This window comes from Felis catus, chromosome D4 (assembly GCF_018350175.1).
Source record: "Felis catus isolate Fca126 chromosome D4, F.catus_Fca126_mat1.0, whole genome shotgun sequence".
Classification (NCBI taxonomy): domain Eukaryota; kingdom Metazoa; phylum Chordata; class Mammalia; order Carnivora; family Felidae; genus Felis; species Felis catus.
In genome coordinates, this window is record NC_058380.1 from 70,039,046 (window position 1) to 70,054,580 (window position 15,535).

General features: G+C 45.8%; 1 protein-coding gene across 7 annotated transcripts in view; it reads right to left on the reverse strand.

The window, feature by feature from the left end:
• PTPN3 (protein tyrosine phosphatase non-receptor type 3) overlaps positions 1-15,535 on the reverse strand; it is a 150,390-nt gene that overhangs the window by 15,727 nt on the left and 119,128 nt on the right. For all 7 annotated transcript variants that reach the window (XM_045043568.1, XM_019816304.3, XM_023242550.2 and 4 more), the window contains 2 exons: positions 14,484-14,640; positions 11,433-11,593 (listed from right to left, as the gene is read on the reverse strand). In XM_045043568.1, the coding sequence (XP_044899503.1) occupies positions 11,433-11,593; positions 14,484-14,640 (318 nt within the window). The remainder of the gene's footprint in view (positions 1-11,432; positions 11,594-14,483; positions 14,641-15,535) is intronic.

The window sequence follows — 15,535 nt, forward strand, 5'->3', positions numbered from 1 at the left end:
TTGAGAACACTCCACTGAGGTATGACTGTCATGTAAAAAGTGGTACATATTTAATGTACACACCTTGATGAGTCCGGGGATAAGTATACACCAGGGAAACCCCACAAAGACCACAGACACATCCATTCCTTCCCAGTTTCCTCCTGCCCTAGAGTTTTTTCACACAACTGTTTCTCACACTTTGAGCTAGAGAGTGAAATACTAGTCACTGTGGTTTTATGAAAGTTTACAAACAATACAACTTTCTCTCAATGTTGGAAGCAACCTTTTCTTCCCTTAGAATATCTGGGAAATTCAGACTAGTATAAAGAAAAAAAATTATCAGTAATTTCACAAACCCAAGGGAACCCTTTTCACATTTTTTTCTCCAGTTTTCTATGTATACAAATAAACATAAGTACACATATAAACAGAGAAGACACAGATGTACATTTTTAAAAACAAAAAATAAGACTGAATTACAAATTAGCATTTCCTATACTATGTTCTATGGAACCCCAGTGTTTTGAAAGATACTAATAGGTATTCCTTAGAAAGTTTCAAGGTCAGGGGCACGTGGGTGCCTTAGTTGCTTAAGCATCTGACTTCAGCTCAGGTCATGATCTCATAGTTCGTGAGTTCAAGCCCCGTGTCAGGCTCTGAGCTCAGAGCCTGGAGCCTACTTCGGATTCTGTGTCTCCCTCTCTCTCTGTCCTTCCCCTCGTGCTCTCTCTCTCTCTCTCCCTCCCAAAAATAAGTAAACATTAAAAAAAAGTTTCAAGGTCAGAGAAATTTGGAAAATATAAGCCATCGTATGTTCTATGAATCTCCAAGAAGCTCAACCTTGCAGTACTTAAGCTTATTTAATTCTGATTAGCTAAGCATTTCTCAAGCTAATTTGGCCATGGAGGACCTCACATCCCATAAGAAGTATTCCGGGAAATACTACCATAATTTTGAAGCCTGAAGCCTGTTTTTTCCTACTTATTATAGAGTGTCTAGGTCCTTGTGCCATTAAATATTCTAAATATTCTTTACATAAAATGATTTTTACTGGATCATAGTTTCTCATAATTTAACTTTTACTTTACTTTTGATTAGGGGGTTTTCAATGTTTTTACTCATAAACTTTTAGAAGAATTAGTATATCAAAACATATTTTTATGGATTTTGATACATATAATCAAGTTGCCCTACAGGTGTGTATGAGAATTGCTAATCCACTAAATTGCGGCCAAATCATCAACTAAAAGGTGTTTGCAATTTGAATAAGAAGGCTGGACAGTAGTTTCCCCCCAATATTTTTGCAACTTGTATTTTTTGTTGTGTAAATTGGCCTCTGTGAATCTGTTTTCCTCTTATTGGTTCTTTTTTTTTTTTTTAAGTCTATTTATTTATTTTGGGAGAGAGAGAGAGAGTGCAAGTGGGAGAGGGGTGGAGAGAGAAAGACTGAGACATCAGCCCAGACTTTGATACAGGGCTTGAACCTATGAACTGTGAAATCATGACCTGAGCCAAAGTTGGATGTTTAACTGACAGGGCTAACCAGGCACCCCTCTTTTTTTCTTTTTAATTAAATAAACAAACTGCATAGCAATCATTAGGAGAAAATTAGCATCAGGATTTTTGGCAACAACAATTGTGTCATGTCTTATATGTTTACCAAATGTTTAGAATTTGCAATCTCTCCTCCAGCTCAGCTACTGATCTTCACAATTTCAGTTTGCAACAAATAGCCCCTGAATTTTTTTTTTTTTTTTGAGAGAGCCTGAGAGTTCACCCATGTGCTTGAGCGAAGGAGGGGCAAAGGAACAGAAGGGGTGAGGGAGAAGGAGAGGAAGAGAAAGAGAGAATATCTTAAGCAGGCTCCACACAGTACTTGATCTCAGGACTGTGGCATCATGACCTGTGCCAAAGTCAAGAGTCAGCCACTCAGCCCAGAGCCACCCAGGTGCCCCACCAGTGAACAACTTCTTAAAGGTCTGACAGCTTTAATGGACAGAGAGCATTCTAGAAATAAATTCAGGATTTACTGGAAGGTTTGGTTTGATACTGTAAGGAAAATATCTGAGTCAAATTTCCCCAAATGACATTTTGGTTCTGACTAACTGCATAGAGGTAAAATCCAATTAAGTGAATATAATCAGTAAAGCTAAGCCGGAGGTTCAAGGATTTTTTTTTTCCAAATAAAAGCATAAATGTAATCAACTTGAGATGGTCTAACAGAAAAGCACAGATCCAGCAAAAGGCTTTAATTACAATAAGTATATAAATGTATCTCAGCAGTAATGATCTGTTGATAAGATTGTCAAGGTACTAAAATAAAAAATAAAATAGCAGTGTTTAAACATTTTTAAATGTGCACTCCCCGGGCTTTATCTGACAGAAATGCCTAAAGATACATATCAAAGAAATTTATCTACAGCAAAGCATTTTTTTTTTATTAGAAAACTGGAAACAGCCTGAACATTTCCCAACAGGGAGAGGTATTGACTTAAATTATGGTACAGTCATACCACAAAATTATGTGTAATAAAAAGATTAAACTACAGGTTTGGAAAGATATTCATTCATCTATTCTGAAGAATGCAAGTTATAAGGGCACCTGGCTAGCTCAGTTAGTAGAGCAAGAGACTCTTGGTCTCAGGGTTGTGAGTTCAACCCCCATGTTGGGTGTAGAGAGTACTTTAAAATAAAATCTTGGGGCGCCTAGGTGGCTCAGTCAGTTAAGTGTCCAGCTTTCACTCAGGTCATGATCTCGTGGTTCTTGAATTTGAGCCCCACATTGGGCTCTGTGCTGACAATTCACAGCGTGGAGCCTGTGTTAGATCCCGTGTCTTCCTCTCTCTCTGCCCCTTCCCCATTCGCATGCTCTCTCTCAAAAATAAACATTAAGAAAAATCTGTTTAAATCTTAAAAAAAAAAGTAATGCAAGTTACAGAATACAGTGGTGATCTTTTATATACAACAGCACACACACACACATGTGTATAACGTATATGTGTGTGCACTTATGTATATAACACATCTCGGCATGAGAACTGGAACAAGTATGGAAGGACAGGCATCAGATTGTTATTTGTAAATAGTAACAAAGAGGAAGAAGCTAAAGAATATGGGAGTCAGGAGATAATTATACTTTGGCTATTTCTAAATTACTTGAGTTATTACAATGCAAATTATTTCTTAAATTCAAATGACTGAGAAAAAACCCAGAAGAAATGTACACATAAAATTAAATTCTACAAAAAGCTGGGTGAACAGGGATATGATTTTTGGGGCCTTTAGAAAGTACAACACACTCATATTCATGTCTGCCTTGCAAGGTGAGCACTGAGCCCTAATTCTGCTAAACTGCTTCAGTTCTAGTTTCTGAAGGTGTTAAGAGTTGGGTTTTTGGTTTCCTTTACTTTACTGACTTTTTCTCCAGATCTTGTGAGCTACTCAGCAGGCTTGGAGCTACTCAGCAGGCTACTCAGTAGCTTGGAGAAGGGTGGTTCAGAGTAGAAAGTGAGATGCTGGAAACCCATGTAGATCTTTCTGGAAGGCTCATGGATGGAGGGAAAGGAATTAAAGACCATCAGCCGTAATTAAGACAAGGCTCTTTCAAGAACTACTCATTGTAAAAATATGCTTGGCTTTGTTATTCCCAGGCTAAAGGTGTGTGAGGTGGGCAAGAGCTCCCAGTTACAGACCCTGGCAATTCTGCCCTAGAATGAGAGGGGCCGGGAGGCTGGAGAAAGAGTCCCAGGGACAGACGGTTAGAAGATCACTTAGTTTTATTAAAAACTATTGATTTTTAAGTCCTAAAGTGCTTTGGTCTCATCAGAGTGTAGTTCTAAAAAGCTGTGAAACTTAGGGCTAAAAATTATAAAAAATCAGCTGAGAAAGGGTTGTTCTGGAACAACCATATTTAAATTAGTGCCTACATCACTGGCTCTAGCTTCCAAAGACAGAAAGCGGCACAGCAGAGGCTGGACCTCTCTAGTGCCGTACCGCTGGGGTGGGTAAGATGACACAGGTTTCCCATTTAAACATTTCTTCTTCGAAAAAGTCTTCTAATATTAGAGAGAGGGTATCAGGAGAGGACTCTGATCTCTTCAGACTTCTGGCCCAACCACAGATGTGAAATCTGGTCACAATCCTCAGATGAAGTGTCTGGACACTTAATGGGCTCCGACCCTGGTGGATGCTGGCAAGGCCCCACACAGGGGAAGCAAGCATTCTATCACCCAGAGAAAGGGAGAATTCCTGGAGGCTGAGAACCCAAGGGAGGCAGAAGAAAAAGGAAAAGACAGGGAAAAAAAAAAGGAGGGGGAGCTGAAGGGGCAATAGGTAAGGAGAGATCAAACAGTAGAAAGACTCCCTTTCAGGGAGCCTGGGTGGCTCAGTGAATTAAGCATTTGACTTGGGTTCAGGTCATGATCTCACGGTTTGTGAGTCTGACCCCTGCATCAGGTGCTCTGCTGTCAGCATGGAGCCCTCTTCGGATCCTCTGTCCCCCGTCTTCCTTTCTCCCTCCCCCACGTGCACTCGCTGTATCTCTCTCACAATAAATACACTTTAAAAAAACAAGAAAGGGGCGCCTGGGTGGCTCAGTCAGTTGGGCGTCCGACTTCGGGTCAGGTTGTGATCTCACAGCTCGTGGGTTTGAGCCCTGCGTCTGGCTCCGTGCTGACAGCTCAGAGCCTGGAGTCTGCTTTGGATTCTGTGTGTGTCTCTATCTCTGTCCCTCCCCAACTTGCATTTTGTCTCTCTCTCTCTCAAAAATAAATAAACATTAAAACAAAATTAAAAAAAAAAAAAAAGACTCCCTTTCATGGCTTCAGCAATGACCAGGATCTACTGGAAGGCAAGGACTTTCCAAACAGCTGCTTACAGCCTACTTCCTGCATCAAGCACCCAACTGTGGTCTTCATGAAGGCAGGCGTCTTGTTTGCTGAGTTCATCACCATAAACCCTAGGCCAGCACCGCACCTGGCACAAAGTGCGTGCTCAATCACCATTTGTAGAGTGAATGAACAACGGATCTGCAGCTTTGAACAAAGGGAGCAAACCACCGAGGAAAGCCTGACAAGAGGTGTCATGGGAGCCATACAATTAAGATAAGAGCAACTCATTTTCCATGAGGGCCTTGAGAGGCTGTTTCCCCAGTAGCACTTTGTAGACCTAATTTACTACTCAGGGGCAGTCCGTCTACACCGGGGACTTTCCCTTTCCCTTGTATCTGACCCAGTCAGAGGGCAAGGGATGCTGGAGGGGACCTGGAACCTCCTTCTACATTCCTATGAGGGTTTGCTGAAATAAACTAACACGACTGCTAGTGATTTGACGACCTTCAATAGTGCCACTTTATTTTTTTTTAACTTTATTTAATTAGAGAGAGAGACAACACACGTGGGTGAGCAAGTGTGGGAGGGGCAGAGAGAGAGGCGGGGACAGAGGATCCAAAGTGGTCTCTGGGCTGACAGATAGCAGAGAGCCCAATGTGGGGCTCAAACTCACTATGAGATCATGACCTGATCATAACCAACTAGGCCACCCAGGTACCCCAATAGTGCTACTTAAAAAAATTTTTTTTTAATATTTATTTTTGAGACAGAGAGATAGAGTACGAGTGGGGGAGGGGACAGACAGAGACAGAGAGAGAGAGAGAGAGAGAGAGACAGAGAGAGAGAGAGAGAGAGAGGAAGACACAGAATCCTTATCAGGCTCCAAGCTCTGAGCTGTCAGCACAGAGCCCAAGGTGGGGCTCAAACTCACGAACTGTGAAATCATGACCTGAGCCAAAGTCAGACGCTTAACCGACTGAGCCACACAGGTGTCCCTTAGCAAAAAAATTTTTTTAATGTTTATTTTTGAGAGAGAGAGAGAGAGAGAGAGAGAGAGACAGCGTGAGTGGGGGAGGGGCAGAGAGAGAGGGAGACACAGAATCTGAGCTGTCAGCACAGAGCCCAACGTAGGGCTTGAACTCACAAACCGTGAGATCATGACCTGAGCAGACAGTCGGACGCCCTACTGACTGAGCCACCCAGGCGCCCCCCAATAGTGCTACTTTAAATACACAGTCCCAGATGCAGATCCCACCCTTTGGGATCAGGTATTCTTTCATACATAAATACATGATAATAAACTGGGGTGCCCCTTCCTTTAAATGGGCATCTGGCATTTGAAATGTGAAGCCCTCACACCTGCTCCTGCTATTTCACACATCACAGCATACTTTCCTTAAAGAAAAAAAAAAAACTATCTGGAAAAATTCTTACATGCTTTTTTCTAAGGTATGAATTCTAATCTTGAAGGTATAATTGCCTTCACTAATTTCTACGTGTGTCAATTTAAACCTCTCATTAAGTCTTCAGCTACCTTGGTCCTTCCAAATCAACTTTTATAGTAATCACAGGAGCCAGTGAGTCACTTGTTTTGACACCACTGGATGCTTCCTCTAAGGGCGATGTAGGAGGGAGTTCAGGAAAAAAGGGTTAGGAGAGAGAAGAAGACGAGTTCCGGCTTTGGTAAAGGAGGAAAGCGAGGTGGGATGGGTGGGGTATCTGAGCCGGACATGGTCTCTGGTGGAGTGTTGTAGATGCTGCCCTTACCAGCGTGGAAAGGGCCGGAGGACAGATGTTCATTTCCGATCAACCCCACCCCAAAAGCCTCTGAATAAGTCTTAACTGGACAAGGAGGCAGGGAAGTTGCAGGTCACCTGGTCACTGGATGAGGATGGGCACAACTGTCCTTACCTGGGAAGCTGGTTCTCAAAGGACACCCCTTCCCTTGCTTACACAGAAAGGCCAACTCAGGGAAAGCATGAAATGAGCCACAAATTTTATTCAGGAAGGAATGAACCTGGGGCAGACTTAATGAGTTCCTTAACGAAAGACATCCTGGAGGTGGTGAAAGACTGGGGGCCTTGCGAACCCCAAATCTTCTCCTTTACATGAGACAGAGTGACGCCCTACCTTGGCTGAACCAGGTAGAGTATTCAGGCAGTTTGATGCCAATCGGTCACACAGAGTAGCTCAGGCGGTGTAGCTCCCAGAGGGAAGGGCTCAGACTGGGGGCTGGGTGAGCAGCTGGCTGGCACCCGGCAGTGGTGAGTTCTGACACTAACTAGGCTTTAACACAGATTCTAATCTGACCTCTATCCAACAACCAGCTATTTGACACAAGGCAAGTCCCCAACCCCCAAGTCTCATTTTCTCCGTCTACAAAGGCGTGATCCTAAAGTTGTGAGAATCAACAGAGACAACATATGTGAAATACACTTGGCAGATTCCAAAGTGCTACAGAAATGCTAATTATCATTAAGCGTGATTTTATTACAGCTGGGACCACATGCTCTCTGGAACACATTAGCAATTGTTTACCAAAAGCCATGGGAGGGATGGGGAATCCCCTAATGAAAAAATTCTTCAAAACGAGCTTTGCTGAAAACCAGCTAGCCATCACAGGAGGGGTTCCATCTATGGTCCAGCTCCCCCAGGGCAGGCCCTTGGCAACATGGAGTGGGGGGCATGGGCACCTGCTAAGGACCAGCCTCTTCTTTCTGCTTCTGTCCAGAGCACAGCCCCCATTAGACATGCTGATGGTCCCGGAGGAACAGGTGGAAAAACCAGAACAGCCAAGACTCTGGAGTTAGACACCCCAGCCTTCCAAGCCCAGCCGACACCACCACTTCCTGTACGGAGACTGAGCATGTTTTTTTAGAAATAATAATAGTTGTTACTTTTTATCGCATCCTTAGCATGTGCTAAACAACGCACTGAGCATTTATCTCATCGAACCCTTACAACCAACCCATGAGCTACCCAATTTAGAGCTGCGGAAGTAGAGGGCACAGAGAGGTGAAGGGACGTACCACCTGAGGTCACACAGGAAGTGAGTGACAGACCCAGGATTTAAAGTCTGCCTCTGTGTGGCTAGATTGCTTCTCAGATCTCTCCTAGCTCTGATGCCATACTATACGGAAAACAAGCCCCACACATAGACAGCACTTTTTCCAAACGCTGTACAGCTGTTCAGAGAACAAGCTCCTGAGTGAGCCTGTCGGATTCCAATCAGGCTGAACCATTTACTGTGCACTAAGCTCTCTGAGATCTGATCCTTCATCTACACAGTGGGGATAACAGTTCTGTGAGGTGGGGCACATAAAGCATGTGCCACATACTAAGTGCTCAATTAAAGGTTTCCCTTTGTAGTGGTTTCCTGTCTGATCTGGCTTCCTTGAGCATCCCTCCACTCTAGCAGCTGTGGGAGACATCTCCTCCCCCCCCCCACCCCCCATAACCTGGACTGTTACATTACTTCCCACACTCTAGGGCTCCTTGGGGGGCAGTGTGGGGAGACTGAAGAGGCAGGGCTCCATGTACCCCACCAGCTCCATCACAGAGCAGCTCTGGTGTTCTCTCCTCTGCAAAAGATATTAGTTACAAAGATGGTTTCCTTACTCAATTTCTAGAAAATATATAAATGAAGTGTGTAGATACTAAACTTTAACCCTAAGATTTCTGTGTTCTCCATTCCTCATGTTACAGTCCAACTCTACACCCTATATACCCACTTCGGGCGGGTAACAGTGGTACAGGGGTTCTGGTACAATCTCTTCTCTGTCATCCCTTAGATCACTTTGTGCACTAAATCCTCCTGCGGATCTTGTGCAGAGCAGCAGCACCTAGTAGGGCTGACCCAGCAGCTGTGGGCGGGGCCCCACTTAACATGCTCCTCAGGCCATATGCAGGTGGTGAGGGTATCACCCTTGGAGAGACACTCCTCAGAACCACAGGGATAGTGGGTACTTCTCACTCAAGTATTTATAAACTTCTTAGTGAAGTTCAGTGAACAGCATGTAAGGAAGATCTTCTGTGGGATTCCCATATGAATAACGAAAGTGGAGGCAGCTGAGTGGAGGGGGTTTTCTGGAGCACGGTTTCAGAACCACAGTCAAGCTCTTGTTCCCTCTTTGGGAGCCCACAGTGCCTCCTTGTGGACAATCTGATCAGGGACAAATGGTGCGCACTGGAAGGACTTCCATCGCCTGGAGACTCTCCCAGGACTCCGTGTTGCATTGCTCAACTCGGGGAGGTCTGGTTCCCTGTGCTACCTGACACCTTAGGAACTTAGTCTGCACTCAGGCTGTGACCTTCTTGGAACGACCTTCCCTCCACACTTAATCCCACCCATTCTCTATCAATATATCTCACCCCAGCGGACCTCCTGGAACCCCCTTACCTCCAGTTCCTACAGAGCATACATCCTACATAAGGAAAGCTTGTCCTACCTTGGTCTTCAGTGGTTTCTGGGACTCATGATACATCCCCCAGATATTAGACCGTAAGCTCCTTGGGACCAGAAACCCTCCCTTCCCCTCATTGTGCTCCTGATCTACTGGTTTCGGCACATGGTAAATACCTAATATACGCTTGCTGAAATGAATGAAATACCTAATATACACTTGCTGAATGAATCAATGCCTCCATGGCGCCCCCCACTCCCCCACCTTTCCCATCCCCTCCAATGCCCAATACAGATAAAACCCATATTCTGTAACTGGCTTTTACCTTCTCCTTGTTTCAATTATTTTGGCGAGGGTTTTAAAATGTTGAGTTTTACAGTGTTTAAAATGTATATTTCAATTTTGAACTTAAGCCAATAGAGCCTCTTGCAGGACACTGGAAAAAAGGGCTATTTCTCTTTGTAGATACTCAGTATATATCTATCACTTCTACCCAAGTAATTAGATTATTCCTACTCTCTTACCCAGCTTTCATTTCCACACAATAGGGAGCTATATTTTGTTTTCCAGGGTGGGGTCAATTATCATCACCTTTCACTTGTGGGTTTTTATTTTCTACTGTTGTTCAGATTCACACTGCTCTAATAATCTATTTTATTTACATTCTATTCCTTACACCATCATAAACTTTTCTTTTGCTTAAGTTTCTTCACTTTGCATTCTTTCCTGTTTTGTGTTCACATTACTCAAGCTTTCCTGAGTCAATATGCGATCACATGCATTTGACAAACAACCTTCTTAGTTTTGCTTCTGTGACTTTTCCCTTGCTATGGCTGACTTGTGCTTTTGAATCTGATCTGGGACTCTTTCCTAATTTGTGAATCCAGACTGTGTATGTTGTCGTTAATCATGATCTATTTTATATTTTTTAAGATTTTAATTTTAAAGTTTATTTATTTTGAGAGAGAAGAGTGGGGGAAGGGCAGAGAGTGAGAGGGAGACAGTGAATTCCAAGTGGGCTCCACACTGTCAGAGGGGAGCCCACTCAGGGCTCTATCTCATGAACCATGAGATCATGACCTGAGCCAAAATCAAGAGTCAGACGCTTAACCGACTGAGCCACCCAGGCACTTCTTAAAGATTTTAATTTTTCTAATATTTATTTATTTTCGAGATAGAGAGAGAGAGAGAGAGTGAGTTTGTGTGTATGTGTGAGCGGGGAAGGGGCAGAGAGAGAGGAAGACACAAAATCTGAAGCAGGCTCCACGCTCTGAGCTGTCTGCATAGAGCCTGACGTGGGGCTTGAACCCAAGAACCATGAGATCATGACCTGAGCCAAAGTTGGATACTCAACTCACCGAGTCACCCAGGCACCCCTTAAAGATTTTATTTTTAAATAATATCCACACCTGACATGGGACTTGAACTCACAACCCCAAGATCAAGAGTTGTATGCTCTACTGACTGAGCTAGCCAGGCACCCCCTATTTTCTCGTAACGGTCTACTTTAGGCTTCTTTGTGCTCTTCTGTTTTATTGCATGAACTCCTCTTCTTCTACTTCTAACAAATGTGGAAGATAAACACATTCCATTTTCACTGTTAGTGATCAATACAATGGACTTAAAAGCCAAATCTCCTTTGTTTCTGCCCTGTTCTGTGGGGGCTCTGCATGTGTCTTTGTCAATGGTCTCATTTCTGTGATTCGAGGCCCCTCCTGGGGAAGGACGACAGGGTCTGACTCTGTTCCTACTCCTGTTCACACAGGTCCAGGGGACTTGGGCAGGCCAGCCACTCTGCCTTCCTGGGATGACACGACCTGCTCCGAACTACGGAGGGGGTCTGCAGGGGTCAGGGATGGCCTTCTCCACCACCCCTCCGGGGCTCACTCACACTGCCTCTCCAGCACCTTCTCCTGCTGTGTGTTTCAAGGTTTTGTGTTGGCAGCTAAATACGCTCAGAGTCCCTCCTCCTCGATTCCTGACATGATTCTCCATGACTACCGAGTGTTACTAGATAAGAGGGTGAGGTAGAGTTCAGCAATAGCTGTGGTCCTATCCCCTGCCTTCCCGGCCTGCTCTGCCACCTGCCCTCGGAGCTCCGCCTGTGTTCCCACCATGAGCTCAGGCCGCCTGGTGACTCAGATGACTCAGCAGCCACTGAGCAGCCCATCGAGGCACTGAGGCCCGGGCCCAGGCCTCAGCCCTCATGGTCTCTTACCTCAAACTGGATCAGCACTGTCCCGCTTTCAAGGCCCTTCTTTAGCTGTTCCATGGATCCCTCCAAGGTGTCCCCACCCTCTGCACAAGTGGGGAAAATGGCCTCTGGGAAAAGCTGGTTCAGTTCATCTTCAGATCTGATGTCAGTGAATGAGTGGACAGCTGTAATGGACAAGAAAGAGGGTGTCTGGCAGGGGCAGAACACTCTCGCTGATCCGTTTCCTCAAAAAAAAATTATACTTATGACACCTGAATGCAGATAGTTTAAAACAGCTAATTAAGTGATTAAGCACATGGTAATCATTTTCACCAAAGACACCACTTCTTGAGTGATTCAGTAAGTGCTAATTATACAAAATGACATACTAATCTTTCTGGCTAGTTTTAAATGATGGCGTTTTGTACTCAGAGCCTTTTGACAAAGGTAGGAGAAAGGGAAAGAATGTTCTCTCTGACCTGGTTATTCTTCCACCTATCTCTTCTCTCCCCCACTTCTTTCTCAGGTCCCTTTCATTTACTCCCTTAAAACATGCATTTTTCCTGGATACACTATGACAGCACTGTCCCACGGAGTCCGGCAACCTCTACCTCAAGGACATTTTTAGGTAGGAGGCTCCTAAATACATTTATTACTAAATGTATCTAGTCCTAACACCTCCCACGGGTTTGGTCCTCCCTCTTCAGTACAAATTCTCCCTTCACATCAGACTTGTATGGGTAAAGACAAACCACGTCCCCTCCCAACCCTACCCCCCACACTAACTTCCTGTCCACTCTCACCTGCCTCCTTCTGTCCATCGCCACTTTCTTCTCTGATCTCCCAAAATGGAAACTTTGGGATCATCTCTGAATTTTCCCTTTCCACCCAAGGAAGTCACTCCCTTACTCAAAAGCCTTCAGTGGCTCCCCATTGCCTTCAGGACAATAAGAAAGGAGAAGGAAAACAATGTCTGCATTTGCCCACATAGTCGAACCGAATGCTGAACCAGCTGCCACGGTCCCCATTTTACAGATGAGGACATCGACCATCAGGCTAAAGAAGTTGTCCAAAGTGTCCAAAGTGTCAGACTCTTCGGGGCAGGCGGAGGCGGGAGGACACAAAGGAATCCAGTCAGTCCACATCTCTCTGATCCGAAAGACCACATTCTTTTCACAGACCAGGGAAGCGTAGCTCTTCTGCTGTTTTGTGAGGATGTGATTTGTTTGATCTGCTACTCCCTGTGCTGTTTATTTTTCTTTCATCAATTCATTTTTACTTCTATGTTTACTTTTATTTGAGAGAGAGCAAGAAAGAGACAGGGAGAGAGAGAGAGAGACAGACCACGAGCAGGGGAGGGGCAGAGAGAGAGAGGGAGAGAGAGAGAATTCCAAGCAGGCTCTGCACGGTCAGCGTGGAGCCTGATGTGGGGCTTGAACTCAACGAACCTCGAGATCATGGCCTGAGCTGAAATCAAGAGTGCCAACCAGTGGCACTGCCCTTTTATCTCTAAGAGTCTACAAACATCCATCTTCTGCCTCTCAAACCAGTGCCAGCTTCTCAAACCGGGCTGGTGGAGGATCCCCCTCCCCGGCTGGCCAGAGTACTGAACTGCTGCCCCCTGTGGTGGCCAGCATGCCCCGGGGCATCGTGTGAGAAGGCCTACCCCCAATCACTGGACACCTTGGTTTCCCTCCATGCAGCCTTCACAATCATGGGCCGAGGGGCAACTTAACCTCTCCGGACGAGGTTTCCTCATTCCCTCACTTGGAGATGTCATACAGACCCTACAAAAGTGTTATGTAAAGCAGTTTACACAGTGCAAGGCCCTTTGCTGGTGTGGCACAGACATCAGCTACTATCACTCCTGAACACCTGCTGCGACTGGGCGTGGCATCGGGGTTCAGTGGGGATGGGGCGGTTGTGGGAGGGCAGCGGGGAGGGACCTGGAGTGATCCGGTAAGGCCTCCCAGAGGAGGAGGGATGAGAGCTGGCAGGGCACAGCTCTGGGCTTGGAGATGTAAGGGAACAGAGGGAAACCCGGTGTGCGGGGGTCTAGGGCTGTGCCTACACCTGTGCTGCTGGAACACAGAGTGCGGCCAGGGCTTCGAGTCACACATTCCATTCACCTTCAGTATTTTAGAAGTGGGCAGAAGGATTCAAGGACTCGGCTTACTGTTTAACAACAACAACAACAACAACAACAACAACAACAACAAGAACAGTAATGGTACTCAACAGAGGCCATCCTTCAAGCGCCTACCAGGCATCAGGAAGCATCCTATTGCTTTCCAAGGATAAGCATTTCATCTTCAAAAGAGGCCCGTGATGGAGTGATTTATTATCACCCTTATTTTACATCAGAGGGAACGGAGGCACAGACTGGGTAAGAAGGTCCCTCAACCCAGGAGAGGTGGAGGTAGGATCACTCTGAGACAGCCAGGCTCCTGCCTGACTCTACTTTACTGACTCAAACAGAACCTGACCCTTTGCCCCCTGACCCCAAATGCAAACATCTGGCGGGCGGGGGGGGGGGCGCAGGCAGCAAAGAGAGGTGCAGGATGTGGGGGAGCCAGCCTGGAAGAAATCAGGGCTCAGGTCCTGCACCGAGGGGGTGGGTAGGTCCCACCTACCTCCAGAGGACTGGCCAGGAGGGGCTGGGCCCCGCGTGGGCAGAGCTTCACATTTCTCAAGCGAGAAGTCCTACATCCTGGTTCTTGATTTTCCCATGTTGGCTACAAGGCTCAACATTTTCTTTTTTTTTAAAACAAATTTTTTTTTAACGTTTATTTATTTTTGAGACAGAGAGAGACAGAGCATGAACGGGGGAGGGTCAGAGAGACAGAGGGAGACACAGAATCTGAAACAGGCTCCAGGATCTGAGCTGTCAGCACAGAGCCCGACGCGGGGCTTGAACTCACGAACCGTGAGATCGTGACCTGAGCCGAAGTCAGACGCTTAACTGACTGAGCCACCCAGGTGCCCTAGGCTCAACATTTTCAAAACCACAAAATGGGTCGGAGAGGGCCCTGCTTTGCGAAGGCCTCGCGGTTCCTCTCCTGTGGTGGCGGTTACCTTTCCTCCTGATCACCAGGGCCAGCTCCCGCGTGTGGGACTCCCGGCTGGCTTTGATGAACATCACCACTTGGTCATGGGTGTGTTCTGAGATGTCCCGGCCATTGATTAACACAATTTGATCCCCTTCGTTCAGCTTAGGAATGCAGGTGTCCGCCTGGGTGGAGAGGAAAAGCGAGTTTCTTCAGTTACCATAACACAATCCTCAAGGGTAGAACGCGGATGCTCTCGGAGCCAAACACTTAAGACCACGTTCAAGTTCTTTTCTCCCTCGGGGACGACTGCCACTATGTTTATATCCACCACTAGGCTGACATGGTCGCCGGTTGTGGGATTTGAAAAAGATGCTCGTCACGACGTAAGCTATGCAGCATTTTCAGAATAAGGCTACGGCAATTACTGAAGCCCTTTCTCTCTGGTAGCCAACCTTCACTTAAGTACTGTAACGTACTGTGAGGCTCCTGATCTTTTGTTTTCTTGATGTGCTGTTAGAAAATGATCTGTCAGTTGAAAGTATTGGTCTATCTTGCATCGGAGAAACAGTGTAACACCAAAGGCAGAAACTAGCACGCAGAGAAGCAGCACACTGACTAGTGTAGGAATGGAGACCCTCTAAATTCAAAGAGGCCATAACAGTAGGAAAAAGTAAACTGCAGGCTTAAGGACCACTTAAGAGTAAAACTTCCAAACCGGTACTTTCTTAGGAGACACAGCGACTCTTTGGTGCACCCTGTTCTAGAAAAAAAGCAAATGCTCTCCCGAGGAAGCCGAGACAGAAGGCAGAGGGCAGAGTGGTGGTGGTGGGATGGTGGGTCCATGTGCCCAGAGTGAGCAGAACAGCAAACTCTGTGCCTCAGTTTCCTTTTCTTGAGGGTACTGCTACATTTTAACGAGCACACCGATCACCCAGAGATCTCGGTAAAAATGCAGATAATGGTTTAGGAGGTCTGGGGTAGGGCCTGAGATCCTGCATTTCTTTTTTTTTTTTTTTACGTTTATTTATTTTTGGGACAGAGAGAGACAGAGCATGAACGGGGGAGGGGCAGAGAGAG